Source organism: Podarcis melisellensis (genome assembly GCF_964234715.1).
Source record: "Podarcis melisellensis genome assembly, chromosome: 17".
Taxonomy (NCBI): domain Eukaryota; kingdom Metazoa; phylum Chordata; class Lepidosauria; order Squamata; family Lacertidae; genus Podarcis; species Podarcis melisellensis.
The window spans coordinates 29,495,983-29,514,283 of record NC_138534.1 but is presented as its reverse complement, the minus strand read 5'-3'; the positions used below and the strand labels follow the sequence as shown (position 1 = coordinate 29,514,283).

At 43.6% G+C, this 18,301-nt stretch overlaps 1 protein-coding gene across 5 annotated transcripts in view; it reads right to left on the bottom strand.

Moving 5' to 3' along the window:
- The window catches only part of PSD3 (pleckstrin and Sec7 domain containing 3), a 143,783-nt gene that overhangs the window by 97,723 nt on the left and 27,759 nt on the right, over window positions 1–18,301 (bottom strand). For 3 of the 5 annotated variants that reach the window (XM_081893885.1, XM_081893883.1, XM_081893884.1), the window contains one exon: window positions 12,965–13,327. In XM_081893885.1, the coding sequence (XP_081750011.1) occupies window positions 12,965–13,327 (363 nt within the window). Of the gene's footprint in view, window positions 1–1,609; window positions 1,832–5,525; window positions 5,545–12,964; window positions 13,328–18,301 lie in introns of those variants that run through there. The other 2 variants (XM_081893887.1, XM_081893888.1) reach the window with 2 other exon arrangements.

Genomic DNA, 18,301 nt, shown 5'->3' with positions numbered 1-18,301 from the left:
ATAAGCGGCGCCTCTTGGGATCCCTTCATAATTTAACACAAACTAGGCCCCAAATGCAAGACCTTCACGCTCCCTCCCTTATAGTCACTTTTAACTGTTTGTCTCTGTTTCTATCTTTTTAAATATGTACGATATAATCACCATTTAATTACTAGTTTTTATTCCTTACCTGTTTTAAGCCTTATGTGTTCAGTTTCTCCATATGTTTTATCTTATGCTGGTCTGTGACCGAAATAAACTTTGATACTAACATACTTATTTCCCACAGCACTTAACTGACTCTGTCAAGTCATACTAAGGTGTGCTGGCACACATCTGAGGTCTGTCTACTTTGTTGTAGCCCAAGAGAATCATGGACTCACTACGCCAACATCCTCCTCCCTTCCTCCGCTTTCTCTCTGACAAATTCACATACTTAAACATTTTTAAGCACTGGTTTCAATTAGCAGCCAGCAAATAAAACAGGGGAAAATCCCTAATTAATGTACAGATTACTTATTTATATTTCTGGCAGTTCCTTCACTGCAAGAAGTACAGTTACAGGGAACCAGGCAGAGGGCCTTCTCAGTAGTGGCACCCGTCCTGCGGAACGCCCTCCCATCAGATGTCAAACAGATAAACAACTACAGTATATGACTTTTAGAAGACATTTGAAGGCAGCCCTGTACAGGGAAGTGTTTTTAATATTTTGTTGGGACCTGCCCAGAGTTGCAGGTACTCTGTTTCATCCAGGTACATCTATTAAGTGTCCAGCCACACACTCTCAAGCACCTTAATGGGTGTCTAGATTAGTGGATGCAAAGCCTAACTTTATAGGATAACTATGATAAGAGGATCAAGGCTATCCCATGCATGAAAGCAGGATTAAACCAATAAACACAACTCTTTCCACAATGTGCAGTTTTTTTGATATTTTACTTATAATGACAGTTTGCTGCTCCTTAAAATCTAATTTTTGAAAGGTTTGATAGAAACATGTGTAAAACAAATTCTTGTTTAAATGAACAGCCTCTGTACCATTTGCACCGCACTTCCCAAAGTGGAATTGTGTCTGTATGTGCAAGAACTTCATCATGTATACACTGTGCATCTCTCAATCATAAGAAAAACAAGGTAATTGTAAGAAGAAGAATTTAAGGTTTGATTTAATTTACAATTGGCAAGGCAGTATAAGGCTGTATAGCATGATGGGGTCAAGCTTATTGAAATTATCAGCAGGCTATCAGAGTTCAGCTAAAAGGAGAATTCATGGCATCTTAGGCCCAGGTAAATAGCTGAAAGTAATTATGGGCCTTGGTAGCTTCACTAATCCCTAATGATTCATCTTAATTAACTGTATATAAACACAAGGATTTATATTCAACCTCAAAGTGGTTAAGTCACACTATCTCCAATGGTGCTTACTCCCTAGCAAGCGGATTTAGAAATGAAACCTTAATTGGTGCAGGGAGAATAACATTTTAATTATCTCACAATGCATTGTTAATGCATTGGTAGATATAGACACCGTTCTTGACTTTATAGTCACAAACTTGATTTTCAAAAGCAGCATTTTTTCCCCTGCTAAATCACAGTTAACTGAAAAAGAAGTAGGGAAATATCTAATTACCTGGCTTGGAAAATGGTCAGCTGGTAACTATGCCCTTGACAAACGTGTTATCAGTGCATTCTATCTGCTCAGCAATTATTTTCTCTCCACCGATACCTTCTCATGCTTCAGAAAGAGGAATAAACACACATCATACACAAGTTTCTGCTTTTATGCATCCCTTGGGGAGCGGGAATCAAAACTTAAAACAAATTTAAGGACTTCCTTCCCCTTCTTCCTAGTTCCCTAACATAACATCCCTCCAACAGACCTGCTTCAAACAAGCACAATATACAATGAAGTCACCCCTGACCCCCCCCCACTTAACATTCCCTTTAACCATTTGGAGACCAGAACAAAGAGTAGCTCAAGCTATTTCTACAATTGCTTCTGGATTAAATTCTGTCCTCAAGAGGAGAGAAGCAGCTGCTCCAAAAATACAGCATTTACAATTCCTTTTCAAATAGGTGGTGGTGTTTTTTTCCCGGAGGGGGGAGGGAGGGGGCGTAATGGAATATAAACATCTCATGCTTGCCGGATGAATAACTATTAAAAAAAAAACAAAACACTAGCAGCTCCAGCAAACTAACCTTTCCACTTTGCAAATCAGCTTCTTTATCAGCTATGCAGCCAAACAGCTTGAATACTGGTTCCTAGTGGTGACGCTAAGTTTGGAGGGGCGTGGAGAAAGGAAAACCCTGAATTTCAGCGCAAGTGATTGCAGCTATCACTCTAGGTAGACAGCTGAGAACAGCAGAGTTAACTAGCAAGAATGCAAAGGGTTGTGGCATTTTTCTTTTCTTTTTTTACTGACAGACCTAACTAATGGATCAGAGAAGCCACGCTGTTAAATTCTGAGCCTGAACGCACCAGTCTGACTAGCGTCTCACTAAAAGACAGATGAAAAGAGCTATGCTGCAGAGATTGAAAGGTACTGGGATTCTACAAAGCTGGAGCAGTTTTCCCACCTAGGAATTTCACTCCCTTGTTATAGATACTATTAATATTTCTATTTTTCTCACTAAAAAGCCTGAGCTATTTTCTGTTCTCACCTGCTCTCAAACAACTCTATCAATTCTCCCTTCCTGCCTCTTCACCCCAAATCTCCCTTCCTCAAATGGTACTACCGCTCACTGTTCTTTGAAAGCCCATCTTAAAAGCTGCCTCCTCTATATAGCCCCCAATTATTTATGCCCCAACTTTCCTTCTAGAAGCTCAAGGTAGCGGGCACTGTGCTCTTACTCCCACCATCCTAACAACAACCCTGTGAGGTAGACTGATTAGGCATGTGTGGGGGTCCCAAGGTCCCCCTCAGCTTAACCTACCTCACAGGGTTGCTGTGAAGATTGAATATATACAGTATTAACTCTCAGGATCCTTTGCCCTAACCTTTGAAGCCTATGGAGAGTTGAGGTTTGAGCAAGGAAGTTTAGAGGGCGTTTGCAAGCTTTTCCAGTAGTGTTACCAATATACAGTGGTACCTCAGGTTACATACGCTTCAGGTTACAGACTCCGCTAACCCAGAAATAGTGCTTCAGGTTAAGAACTTTGCTTCAGGATGAGAACAGAAATTGTGCTCCGGAGTCGCGGCGGCAGCAGGAGGCCCCATTAGCTAAAGTGGTGCTTCAGGTTAAGAACAGTTTCAGGTTAAGAATGGACCTCCAGAACGAATTAAGTACTTAACCCGAGGTACCACTGTACACAATTTCACTTAAATGTGCAGTGACTTGTAACGTAACCCCCACATAAATGCTGCCTGTATCCAAAAACTACAGCTAAGTCTAACGGATGGTATATGTTATCCTTCTCTCTTCCATCCCTCCTTCCTCTATGTTTCTTCCACATAAAACATTAGAACGTCACATTTCTCATTAGGAAGGAACAGAAGGAACCTTGAGGCAGTCCGTTTTTAAAATATATATATATATATTATTTTGTGTTTCTCTTGCGTTGTAAAATATCATGCATGTAACCAGTACTTTATAAACAAATATATGAAACATACGCATAAACCCCTCTCCCTCCCCCTTCAAAGGTGAACTGGGTACAAGGCAGGAAGAAATTCAGCAGTACAGTGGTACCTCGGGTTAAGTACTTAATTCGTTCCGGAGGTCTGTTCTTAACCTGAAACTGTTCTTAACCTGAAGCACCACTTTAGCTAATGGGGCCTCCTGCTGCCGCCGCGCCGCCGGAACATGATTTCTGTTCTCATCCTGAAGCAAAATTCTTAACCTGAAGCACTATTTCTGGGTTAGCGGAGTCTGTAACCTGAAGCATATGTAACCTGAAGTGTATGTAACCTGAGGTACCACTGTAGTCTTCAACCATTGCAGACCTGGGGTTCACCTTTAACTCAAATGTGCATTTGGGTACCCATATTTTAAAAGTTCACCAAATATACGTGGGGTGGTAGTGCCGCTGCTGTGTTGTAAACCATCTTAGGTGTGACCCTGTAGTGAGTCTTGACCAATGAACTGAAGACCAGTGAAACAGGAGCAGGCCATCATTCTAACTCTGAATAAGGCACGTTCTTCTATCTGCCTTCCTGCCCTGCAACACATGCTGTACTCCCAGCCTACATCAAAAGTTGTCACTTCATTCAGTGTAATGGCCATTTTATTTAAGTGTGTGCATGAAAATGTTGCCTATTTCATCTGAGCTAGGACGCAAAACAATAACCAGTGAGAAATTGGGTCTCAGTTTGTCACCTCCTACACCACTTTCACATACACATACACATCTCCATATCCTCTGCTCCTAGGTGCCTATAACGCCATGTAAGTACATGTACGTATGTACACACACAGAGTCCCACCTCCTAATATTCATACATCCACTTCAGAGTTTGGATACCTCCAAGTACCAGCTGCTGGAGCCAAAGAACAGGAAAGGGGTTGTTGATTTCATGCCCTGCTTGTCAGTCTCCCAAAGTCAGATTGCCCTGCAGCTGTCACAGAGGCTGCTAGACTAGATGGATCCTGGTTTGATCCAGTGGGACTCTTACTGCATTCTTAATAGATAGGAAACATATGCAGAACAATGGAATTGCCCTAAGGTAAAACAGTCTTGCTCTGAGGCTCAGAAGAGATACCGAATTAATTGCATACGTGTCGTTATTTTTATTTTTTTAATGTATCCCGCTTTAAACCATGTAGGTCTCAAAGCTGTTTTTAAAGAAAACAAGATATACAACTGTTGTACTAGCCACAGGCAGGCTTCCTTCCAGGGAGGCTTGAACAGAAGACATTACTTGGACTTTAATCCTATCTTAATTAAAGAGAAGAGGGTGCAAAATATCATGTGTCTGTGCTGGTGGTGAGACAAGGCCCAAATTCCCCTTTTCATACCCCTAAGTGGCCTCTAAACGCCACAGACATCATTCATTCCCCTGCCTCCTCCCTTTTTCATTTCTGGGATGGCAACCATAGGAGCAGATCTGGATCAATTTGCTGGGGGGGGGGGACGCGTGTGTGTATCTATATCTTATCTGTGCAACCTATAAAAAGCTGGCTCACATCCATTCAATTGGCTAAACCTCCTGCAATAGCTGCCCTGTCTCTTCAAATGCTAGCTAGCGAACTCCAAGGCAAAACAAAACAAAAACAGAAACACAAGAGTGGAAATATCCTTCCAGAAATAGCAGGTTTCTCTCTTTTGTTGGATGCTGCACCTTATTTGGAAGTGAGATCACATAGTAACCGAACTATGTTTAAGAGAGAGCTCCCCTTTTCAAAAACAACCTCGCCCTTTAGGGGAAACTCAGCCAAGATCCTACATAAAACATGCATGCTAACTGATTTCAGAGCAGCCAAGGCCTCTCTCTCTCTCCCAGCCATGCCTCTCCCACCTTGCGATCAAAAGAACACTGCTTCCCCCCCCCCACCCCAATGTCACAGCAAGTACACTGAAGCCATGCAGAGTTTGGGCGCAGACTTACTGAACGTAGCCAAGGTCAGCAGCTGATAGGCCAGGCGGAGAGAAACACCCAGACACAAAGGAGCCCATAGGGACTCCTTAGCCCACAAGCTGCTAATCAGTCTTTTTAATTTCAAAGCCATGTGACTCACTTTCACAGAGCGGCTTCGCCGCTCAAGCCCCCCTCTCCCTGAAACTCAGCCCCTAACAGCTGAACCGCATGGAGAAAAAGGTTGGTCCCCTTCTGCTCATTCATTTAAAGGATTGGATAACATGACTGCCACACATCACCCCTCCTGTCGATCAGCTGATCTCTAACCAACATTTAGAGCCTGGCTCTGCTTTGCACCACGTCCGTCAGAGCTTCATAAACGACCACACACACACACACACACACTTAGGCAAATGGCCTCTGATCTAAAATCTACCTGGCATCTTTTAAAAAAAAAAAAGATGCAAAGAGATTCTTCAGTATTGAGACAGAAAATCCGTTTCCTGCTAAGCTCTGGTCCTCTTGCTCATATCTTGGCTTTCAAAGGACCAGCTGGTTTCTCCAATCTGGTCCTCTGTACATCCACTAGCTATCAGATATGCTTACCAACCCGTTTGACGATTCAAGTCCATGTTAAAGTTAAAAAATATTTCTAAACGGATGGGAGTCAAACGTCATAATTTGCATTCCCTGGCATCTCCAGGTAAGGCTGGGATAGATCCCTGCCTGAACTCCGCGGCCAGAAAGGACAGACGATTCTTGTACAGTGGTACCTCAGGTTAAGAACTTAATTCATTCTGGAGGTCTGTTCTTAACCTGAAACTGTTCTTAACCTGAAGCACCACTTTATCTAATGGGGTCTCCCGCTGCCGCCACGTCGCAGCACGATTTCTGTTCTCATCCTGAAGCAAAGTTCTTAACCAGAGGTACTATTTCTGGGTTAGTGGAGTCTGTAACCTGAAGTGTATGTAACCTGAAGCATATGTAACCCGAGGTACCACTGTATAAGGAAACTTCCTATGTTCCTTACCTAGATCAAATACACGAAGGACACTCAAGGACAGCAGAAATGGGTCAATGAAGAGGGCACTATCAGTACTGAATTTACTAAATAGGTAGTAGTTTTGTGGCCTGGTGCAGGCTTTGAGTTCTATGTCTGGCCCCTCTCCGGACCAATAAACACACACAAGATTTAAGAAGATGTCTTCAAGGAGAAGATGTGCTATCTTCTGCGTTGCTTCTCTTAGAAGCAATGAAGCAACTTGGAAAAACAATTACCGTATTGGTACCTGCTGGCCATTACTGGTCAGTCAGCAGCAGCTAGCCAAAGTCTTTTCTCACACAAGCAGTCTTCAGTTACAGATAGGTAGCCGTGCTGGTCTGCCATAGTCAAAACAAAAGAAAAAAATTCCTTCCAGTAGCACCTTAAGGACTAAACAAGAACTAACCTAGTTGGTCTTTAAGGTGCTACTGGAAGGAATTTTTTTATTTTGTTTTGAAGCAGTCTTCAGTCTCCACTAAGCCACCAAGCTCACTAGGCAGCCTTGGGCAAATCATTCTCAGCCTATCTTACCATCTAAGACTGTGGTAATGCTGGAATGGGGTAGCCCTATGTATGCTGCCCTAAGGTCCCTGGAAGAAAGGCAGAAAATAAATTTGATCAGCTAAGCCTAAGTAGGGAAACCTTTTTATGTAGACTAGGATTGTCTTTTCTCAGGGTTCGGGTCTTATATGTGGGACCAAGGATGGGGAGAATCAAACTTTTTATCTCCCTCTGTGAGCTCCCTGCTAATGGCAAGCTGAATACCAAAAATAGTGGCACAGAGGGGTTATACGTTTCCAGGAGAGGGATCTGACAGCCGCTATGAGCCGATCTGTGCCATTTGTAGGAATAGGAGGGATATTGTGGAGGAGATTCCTTTGCAACTAGAACAGAATGAAGGTGGGAAAGAGACCAACTGGCCCATGACCATAGGGGCCAGGTTGTGAGCAGAAGGGAGGGTGCATCAAGCAGACCCTGCCTTGATGTTGCCTGGGTTTTGCTCTGCAGCTGTTCCTAAGGTAAAGGTACCCCTGCCCGTACGGGCCAGTCGTGTCTGACTCTAGGGTTGCGCGCTCATCTCACTCAAGAGGCCGGGATGTGGCACCGTCCAAAGACACTTCCGGGTCACGTGGCCAGCGTGACGAAGCTGCAACTGGCGAGCCAGCACCAGTGCCGCACACGGAAATAGTAGGAACACAGCTGTTCCTACTATTCCCTAAAAGATTGGAAGGCGGGTAAAAACACACAGAGTCACAGAGTGAAGCAACTCAGCAACTGGAGCATATTTCTGAAGGACCCCATGATGCTCTTACAGCTGTGCTCCATGCTTGGGCCTCTGAGCTCATGCATGCAACTGACTTGTTTTTTTCCTCAGGAAACGCAATGGCCCCTGTGAGGAGATAGACAGGGAGGCACACACACACACACACACACACACACGAGCTCTACCTGCTGTTTCCTGGGATTGGGCACCTGAGCTCATTCATGTGCCTGCCTGTGTCCCAAACCACTTCTCTCATTCTCCTTACAGTGGCTGCTGTCTTTCCTGAGGAGAATGAGAGAAACTAGGAAGCAGGTGGGTTGGAGTTAGCAGGTGTAGGAACATTACTTCGCCACTTCGTACTGGTTCCAGATGTGGAAGCCCTGATAAACGGTGGTCAATGGGAGCCATCAGCACCGTAACAGGACAGGCCACAAAGACATAAACCTTTATCGGATTACTGGCTTCCATAGAGAGCAGGCAGATATTGAGATATTGTGTCTTAAGTTCAGAGAGGCTCCCCCTGACTGAGGCCATTTTCTTCATTTGTTTTGAGGACAACTCTCCTGGCTGAAGGGAGCTTGAAATCCTCTCACCTGTGTTTACCTGAGATAAATTCACATATATCTGAGGACTTAAATGTGTGAGGAACGGTATATCGTTACACAAGAGTAGTAAGGCACCCAAAAGGGAAGTGGTCTCTTTTCTCACACAGCCTGCCCCTAGCATGACCAAAACAGAGAACTCAAGATGGGACTAAGTGGATGTGGCGTGACGTGGCCTGATTTCCAGTAGCTGAAATAACTGAGGCAGGGAACAGGAACAGTCGCCAAAGGCAACCGTCGAGTTCTGAGGGAGGAGGGAACGCTACTGTCCTAACGGCAAAAAATTGCCACGGATCCCTGACTCTGTGCGACCTAACCCTCACTGTCAGGGATCCTTCAGGGGATCGCAGTAAAATTTCGTGTACGGGGCAAACTGTTTCTGCTGGAAGTCTTCATAGTAAAAAGCCCTTCCCTCAACACCAACCTGCCCATCATACTGATAGGTATTTTGCATGCAAGTGTACATGAATGTTGGAAGTCTAGAGTCAAAGTATGCGCTGGCTACTTCAAGCCAGTCTGTGACATTCAGCCCCCGCCATCGCTCACTGCTTCCTAGTCCACCCTGGAGCCCCTTAAGATGGCCAGGTCACAAACCCTTCTGTGGCAAAATTCCAATATTCGGGTCAATAAATTCTCCTCAAAGGAAACCTATCCCTACCCCCCCAATCTCCAGTTCCTCCCCTTGCCCGTCCACTTCCTTCAAGAAAGCACAACTTCTCCTACCTCTAACCCCATATGTGTAATTCTGTCTCGGTCCCACTTACCCTTTGGTTCTGCTGTTCTTCACGTCTCCACCCCCAAAAATAATTTCCTCACATTTATGCCTTTTCAGGCCACAGCCTACTTTGTTCCACTTCCTTCTTCTACCCTGTCCCTCAACAGTCTCCCTAGCATTTCACACTCTCTTTCTCCACAGTATTTAGCCCCTCTTCATCTCAAGTGCCTCACAGATGTGGTTGCTCCTTTCACATTCAACCGTTCCGGAATTATTATTATTATTATAACATATATTGTATTGGAGTTTTCTAACATGGCAAACAGCAAACCAAGAACACTTCATATAAAAGCTAGAAGGGCAAGTAGCACAAGAACAGAAGCTCAAAAAGGAGATTAAGCACATCAATTCAACTGCAAGTGAGAAAACCAGACCTCTCTTATTAGGGGACCACGTTCCACAGAGTTCTGGAGTTATTAAACCTTCCCTTTCCCTTTTTTGTTTGATCATACAATATTTAAGATATTGGGGTCATTGTTTTTTCAAAACATCCACACAAAGAGATTTGCATTTAAATACTAGCCCGGTAACCATAGGTGATCAGGCATTTCAAGTTGGTAAGTGAGGATCCCTCCTCTCTGCCTAACATGGAAACCAAACGGGCTGCTACTAAAGGAGGAAATGTAGCTCTCCAACCCTCTTCTGTCAGTCCCCACCAGACTAGCAAAATATTACGGAGGCTAATAACTTTTGTGAACTTATAAAACTTTTTTTAGCACTGTTGTGTTTCCCATGTTACCACACTGCATCAATTATTTGTCTCCTCTTTCCTTGTCCTCAAACCTCATTCTCCACTGATCCCTTCATCTCTGTTACTCTGCACCTTCCTTTCAAATTCTTGCTCTTAAGTCTCCCTTAGTTTCTCTCCTTGGACCTGTTCTCAGTCATAAGCCACCCCATATGAGGTTTTGATCTCTGTGCATCCAGCAAACTTCCTGTTCCGCTGCATAAATGGGATTGCAAACTGCTTTAAGTAACTGCACAGTGAGCTTAGCTATCACACCTACTCAGCCACAAGCACAGTGCAATATAAAAATAAGTACGTAAAGTCAGTTCCTAGGTTCAGTCTCTTTGTCACACTCTAGTGTGAGCAAGAACAAAACGGAAGGTGGGTTTGCACAGGCCACAAAAAAAGCTCAGTTTCCAGCAGGCCCCACTCAGTACTAAGAGCTGCAATCTGTTATGTATTCTGCCTCTCTTCAACCGTGCCTCCCTTGTTGCAGCCCATTTTGTCTCCCATGCAAGTCAGTTGATCCCCAACCTGCACTGAGCATATAAATGGGGGTTGCTAAGTTGTTGTTGACCGTATAATTTGGAGCCTGAGCTACCTTTGAACCAAGAAGCTGCAAAAGCATGCTGCTCTGAATACCATACTGAACTCCTCACAGCAGCTCAAAGGGGACACCTATTGGCTGCTCAGCATTCTTCCAGGTTTCTTTTTCCTTTTTAAACATTTTTTGCTTCTACTGACAGCATGACTTATCCTAATGAATCAGCACCGGCTGCCACATCGAGCAATTGTTAAAACTCCATTGTCTTGAAGGCCGCTATTCTCCTTTGCCTGTTCTCTGTGCCCTAACATGTAATAATTCTTTTTCTCTCTCCATGTTACAGCAACCATGTGGGAGTCTGCTTGAAAAGCTTCTCAATTCAGAACTCGAATGCAGCTGCACTAAACACACATGGTGGACAGACAGGGCGAAATGTCTAGCACATATCACAAAGTTGTGTGTCAGTCAAAGCACTGCTATTTAAAGGCAATTTTATTTTGGCCTCTGCTTGCGAAAGGTCTTTTAACATATTCCTCGATTTCTCTTGTGTTCTCAAGGACTTCTTGAAAATGCTTCATGGTCTGCAGATCATATTCCCCTGGCTTGTTGTGAAGCTTAGGGATCCCGGGTTCAAATGGAAGGAAAGAGCAGGCAAGCACAGCGTACTGCTGAAGCTCATCCACACAGCACTGCCAAAACATGGCTTTAGTAGGCATAGTATAAATAGCACAAATAAATTTAAAATATAGGTAAACAGAAACAAATGTCCAACTAGCAACTGACAACACAGCCAAGCTTAAAAGCACATCCAGTTGGGGAAAATGTGAGGTATATTTAGCTTATGTTCCAATTTCCAAGTAAATCTGGCTTGCTAACTTCCCCTGGGAAGATTAGTTCAGCTCTAGCTTTCATTCTGTTACAACATGCAGAACCGGGAAGCTGTACTGCCAGCACTCAAGATGCTTAAGCTAAAAGCTTTCATTCCCCCCCCCCCGTACTTTTTATTAGGAGATAGGACTGAGTGCCCCATGCCTTGAAGCTGTACATCAAAGCGCAGAGAAGCCCCACCTATCTGTTAACTTATTTTCTTCCACCACACAGGCTTAATAAGAGAAAGTAAAATGAAATCCAAAAGCCTTTGTTGATAAGACAGTCCAACAGCAAATAGAAAATGCGGAGTTAAGCTTCTTATGACAGCTAGTTCAGCATTTGCTTACACTTCTAGCCTTGGTGGTTCCAAGGCAGATCTTCGAATTTCCTTAAATGAGCTGAAGGCTTATTCTCATAATGAATAAGATTAACAGACTGTCCATGGCAATGGCAACCATACCCACCCAGATATCTGAGCCAGCGTGCGTGCCTTCCATTGTACCAATAATACACTGGGAGAGGCCTACAGCTGACACAATGGCTATAGATTGCCTATCAACTCATCTGCACTAAAGGTTTGTTTATATTGCACCATCACTGTGCACCAAATTTTATAAGGTAACATAAGCAGTGCAGACAGACAGAGAGGTCCCTGCCTAGAGAAGCTTACAATCTAAATTCTAGCTGTCAGCAAGACAGAGAGGAAGAGAAGGCGAACCAGGGGTAACTGTGAGCAAATGCTATTTACAGTTTTAAAAGATTCCTAGTGCTTGAAGTGGCAAGCTTCAGATTACTTTATATCTGGCCCTTTGACAGAATATGTGGCACAGCGTTCCTGTGTCTGTACTGTTGCACACCGCTGGGATAGGGAAGGTCATAAGTTTGTACATTTCCCAACATCAAAATCTCCATGCTTATGGGAAACTGGCAAAGTCATGGAGAGAGTAATCCACTTCTTTTAAAATTTTGCCACAGGTAGAAGGGATTCACCGAAACCGGGACCAAGGCTTATCCCGTCTACTTCGTATACCAGGCAAAATAGGTTCTTGCTAATAGCACATACAGTATTTAAGTTCCAAGCAGTTGACTGAACATACTGCATGTCCATCCAGGTATTAAAAAGAGCCAATGTCTCCAAGATTTGGTCCTACTGTTAGCTTAACCAAGAACAATGTGCAGATAAAGAGAGGCTCAAAAACAGTCTTCCTCAACCTCGGCCCTCCAAATGTTTTGAGACTACAATTCCCATCATCCCTGACCACTGGTCCTGCTAGCTAGGGATAATGGGAGTTGTAGGCCAAAAACATCTGGAGGGCCGAGGTTGAGGAAGCCTGCTCAAAAACCTCGTCCACAGAGAGTGCACGTAAACATGCCTCTATCATTGAGCGGCCTGGCCTTCAGAAAGCAGAACACCCAGTGGCACTGTATGGCTCTGTGCACAGAGAACAAACAGCCACTCAGAGGTCTCTGCAGCATAGAGACTCTTCTCACACTAAGGTCCATTTTACTAGCAACTAATTAAACACACACACTTTTTTGTGATGTGCCACTCAGCTAACGCTTTCTTCTACCCGTGAGGATTAAAAAGCTCATCATCAGTGCAAAAGCAACAGCAAATGTAATACGGAAGCCATTTCTTAGTTACCTTTCTAAATGACAAGCTTCTGTGATGTCCGTCTCCTTCACATCTCCTAGTCCATTGGCAATCCCGTCACTGTGGCCTTTTCTTATTGCCCCATCAGGAGTCCTTTCTAAAAATTGAGCGTCTTCTTTGATACGTTGCTGGATCATGGGAGTGAGCGGCATTTCGAAGCTGAAGTAGCTATCCGGCTCAGAATATAAAGTTTCCAGAGACTCTGCGCTATAATATAAAGAGGCATTGTCCAGAATGCTTTCAAACTGGGAGCTGTACACATCTGTTGAGACTTCGGAGTGCGGTTGCCCAAGGACATCTTCCACTCTTCCACTGATGGCTTCGTCGTCGTCGTCCTCTTCCTCCTCCATGAGCCTAGGATTCAAAACCAAAGACAGCCTCTTCAGTTTCTGCTTTAAGGTTTTCATGTGGGCACACTCAGATCTTCTGCGGATGTTTCATGTGCACACATACACACATAACTAGCCTTTCCTTTTGATGACCAGGTACCAATGTTTACATGTCTGGTTTCAATTGTGTTAATGAAGAACAGACACCCTTGTCTTTCCCTCTGGCTCCCTCCACCCCCCCCCCCCGGTCCCTGTACTCGAGTAGAAACAAAAGTGGCTTGCACATTATGATGTGTACTAAGAAAGAACATCAGCTCATTGTGTTCGTAGAAAAGACACACTTTGTGTCCCTACTCCAGATTAGCTTTTGGAGATTCTGAAGCTTCTGGGTCTGTTCTCCAAACATCGCAGCCAAGTCACAGAACAAAAGGACAGACAATGGCTATTCAGAGAGTTGAAGGTGGCAAAACACAGGCTTCCTTTCCCTAGACATTTCTCCCCATCCGTGTAATAACTTCCATGGAGAGATAAGTGTGATCCCGTTTATTTGTTTTTAGAAGAATCCTAAAACTTTGTAAAACAAAAAAAGGACTACATTGTAATAAATGGTTTTATTGTCTGCTATCATTTTAATGGGACGCGGGTGGCGCTGTGGATTAAACCACAGAGCCTAGGACTTACTGATCAGAAGGTTGGCGGTTCGAATCCCCGTGACGGGGTGAGCTCCCGTTGCTCAGTCCCTGCTCCTGTCAACCTAGCAGTTTGAAAGCACGTCAAGTGCAAGTAGATAAATAGGTACCGCTCCGGCGGGAAGGTAAACGGCGTTTCCGTGCGCTGGTCTGGTTCGCCAGAAGTGGCTTAGTCATGCTGGCCACATGACCCGGAAGCTGTACGCCAGCTCCCTCAGCCAGTAAAGCGAGATGAGCACCGCAACCCCGGAATCGGCCACGACTGGACCTAACAGGGGTACCTTTACCTTACTATTATTTTAATATTGCTTGTTTCTTATTTTATAATTTTAATATGTTGTAACATTATCATGGTGCAGGATTCTTTTTAACAATAAAAAAACTATAAAATAAAATAAAATAATTAACCCGCAGGCTTGGCTTTGCTCAGTTGGTAGAGCATCAGACTCTTAATCTCAGGGACATGGGTTCGAGCAAAAGATTCCTGCATTATAAGGGGTTGAACTAAATGACCCTCATGGTCCCTTCCAGTTCTATGATTCTGTGATGTTGAAGCTCTATATAACCTATGGATGGAGACAAGAGTGGGATGGGTGTGAATACCACAAGCAATGATGCCTCTAGCATGCGGGGTTTGAGCACAGTGCTAAAGTGGTTTGTTTGCATGCGAGTTCAAAAGTTCTGCCGTACTGGCCTGAATATAAGCCTCACTTTTCCCCCAAATTCTGACCGTGAAAAGTTAAAGTGTGGCTGATATTCACGACCTTACGGTATGCAACCAGGAGCACGCAGCAAACAGCGCCAGGAATGGAGTGGCTTATATTCGGGTATGTTTTCTTTTTTTCTTCCCGCCCCCCTCCAATTTTGAAGGTACGGCTTATATCTGGGCACAGCTTGTATTCGGGCCAATACGGTATTTAGGAAGAGATGAACAAATGGGAAGCAAAGAATGATTGTGCTTGCTGATATCTCCATCTGCTATATATTTTGGAAATTTTTGTTTGTTTGTTCACCATGCATTTGGACACTTTTTAAGATATTGGAACCCAATTTTACAAGAAGTTGGTTCCTGAGATCAAGAAGCAGATTTCTAGCTAAGTCTAGATACAACTGAATGCCATTTTGAATCAAATGGCTTTGTGAATCCACCAATTTGAAAACTGTACTGTATTCCTCAGTACAACAAGGCTGCTCATATCAAAATAACTGTCACATTCAAAGTCAATCTGAAAGCGGCAAAGATTATAACTGACGTTCTACATAACGCCAGACCAGCTTCCTTCTAACCCAGTCCTTGTATTGTTCCATTAAGATGAGAGAGAAGAGGAATCCTGTTTGATGAAAACCATAAATACCTGTTAGTAAACCAAGCAATTTGGTCAAATGACTATGGCTCAGGATGGGGTGGGGTAGCAGAATAGTAAGAATATTTAGATAATCCTTCAAAATCTGCTTTTGGCACTGGATTTTGCTTTAGAAACCCATAATCCACTAGCTTTCAGAGCCTTAATATCTCTGACTAAAACAGCACTAGGCCCCAACACAGAAGCATTGAACTCCTGGTCTTATAGAGACGAACTGCACATGACATTAGGCACATAATTCTATTTGCTTGGGATGTATATATGGAAGGCGGGGCTGTTTCACATTGAAACTGTTAAGTTGTGGGTGAACATATCAGACGACACAGCGATTCTTCAAACAGCTCTTGTTTATTCACAGGCCAGAACAGAACTGAAGGGTTCAGTCAGCCTGCTTATATAGAGCTCCAGTACAACGTAACTGTAACAATTTTCTAAAACTATCCAATCACTGAACGTCACTTTCAATCCCTTATTTGCATAACTATCTACAGTATCCCCCTGCTGGCCCAGGGTGAGAACTTCAGTACATAACAGAAACCTTAGCATGGGAAGCAGCGGGGCTTTGGCCCTTTGCATCCCGCCTGATCGGAACTGGTCTCTTGCACCTGTCATTTGTATTGTCAAAAAAGGTCCCATTGGTTTCACTGACTAATGAATGCCACATGTAGTTTGACCTGTAAGAATGGTAAAAACAGCAGGACAGCGGAGAATATTTATTTTTTCCTCTCTGCTATGAACAGTCCCCCACTCTTCCTTCACAACGTTTACTAATGGTTAAGGGTTGCATGGTTTAAGTAGGTTAAAGGTAGATAATGCAAACCAGTGTTCTTTTTTTAGCTATGATGGAAATCCTGGTTAAGAGGGGACCTAACTGTGGTCAACATGGATGCCAGTGTAACATTTTACCACACTTCAGACCAGCAGGAGAAGAGAAGGGGGGATTCATTGTCTTCATGTAACTGAGTCAGGATCATTCTGTCTGTACCAGCCCAGGGGTCAGCAAACTTTTTCAGCAGGGGGCCGGTCCACTGTCCCTCAGACCTTGTGGGGTGCTGGACTATATTTTTGGGGGGAAATAATGAACAAACTCCTATGCCCCACAAATAACCCAGAGATGCATTTTAAATAAAAGGACACATTCTACTCATGTAAAAACATGCTGATTCCCGGACTGTCCGCGGGCCAGATTTAGAAGGCGATTGGGCCAGATACGGCCCCCGGGCCTTAGTTTGCCTAACCATGCAATAAGGCGTTCTAGTGATTCTATATAAATTCTGTCCTTTCATGAATAAATTTAATTTTAAGAACTACTCTTGTGAGGAATTGCATCTGGCCCAGGTGATTACCTTTTCAGATAAAGGACTAGCCACACACTGTTGAGAGGCATGTAGCCAACCAAATAATATTTGATATAGCAGCTGCCGTTTGATCCAGGAGGTTAGTTGTTCAAACAGTTTAAACTAAACTTCATTATAACAATGGGATATCAGCTCCGCCCAAGGAATGATGGATAACGGCAACAAGCCGGGGGCGGGCGGGGGGAGAAAGATATAATGCCTTACAAGCACAGGAAGAAACACCATGGACAGAATAAGTGCTACCCACAGGAAAGAACAATGATATAGTTTTGAGTCCCTCACTTTTATAAATCATTTAATGAGTCAACACACATAGAAGTTATTAACATTGCAGTATAGAAACTAGTAAGATTTTGGAACGCAGAAATAAAGAAAATTAGAAAGCAATCAAATCTAGCCACTTTAATTAAATTATCTAATTTGGTATTTGAATGATTGGTATTAATAATTGCATTATAAATTGGCATTGTTATAATGAGGCTGCTATTGGAATGTAATTGGAAACTAATTTTAAAAATTCTGCAAAAAATAATAATAAAGTAAAATAAACTTGATTATATTCTGCTTCTAAGGGTTAGTAACACATATTACTCATTCCTCCATCATGTTTATACAGTTAATTTGCTTGCTTACCATATAGATGAGGACAGAATGCAAGCTACAACTAAAGAAGTTGCCTACTGCTGCTGCATAGTTTACAGTGTTAAAGGAAACTGAATCCAAACTGCAGCAGCAAACTGGTTTTGCCTCTGGACTAGGAGCGGCTAAAGCGAGCTGTTCTAAAAAAGCAAAATAGGTTCATAGAAGGAGAACCCCCTAATGTGCCTGTGGAATAAAGGTACAACAGAGATTTGCCCTTCTCCCCTCAAATTCCAAATCATAGCAAGGCTGGGACAGAGGAAGTCCAGGAATGTAGTGGTGATGGGAGCAACAGCAACAGGATCTGGGAGGTGCCAGCGTTTCAGGGGGTTGCCTCGTTCAGTGCTCATCAAGCCTGCAAGTCCAGTTGTTGTCAGACTACAACTCCAGCTACCTTAGCCAAGCTGAAGGTGAGAAGTCGCCTCGTGAAGGGCATTCTCAATAGTGGCAGCCCGAATCTCGAACGCTGCCCCTCTCTGGTGTGAGTGGCACCAAAACGGATGGAGCTGTGATGCTCTGCAGCCAAACATTTTGACTCCAGTGGTGCCTCTCATTTGGCAAGTGCAGTTGTGTTGTGAATATAAAACCAGACAATAGACTAAGCTGCATTTAAATGAAATATTGTTTCATGGTATCATTTGTAATGTTGTTTGCCTCTCTGGGGTTAATGAAGGGTGAGGTATGAATGATTTAAATAAGGTAATAGCGCTCAGTTCCTATCCAAAGCTCTGTGCATGGTAGAGGAGAGCGCACATGCACAATGGGACTCACTCAAACTCCTCTTGGCATATTTACACACCAGGTGGCAAGCAAACAGAGACAATCAATGCTGTCAAGATGCCAGCCAAGTGGTCTCTGCCAACGACAGATATGTCTCAGGACAAAGATACTGAGAGGTATCTCAGTTTCACCTATTTCCCTTCCCACACATTCAGCAGTGGCTATTCCA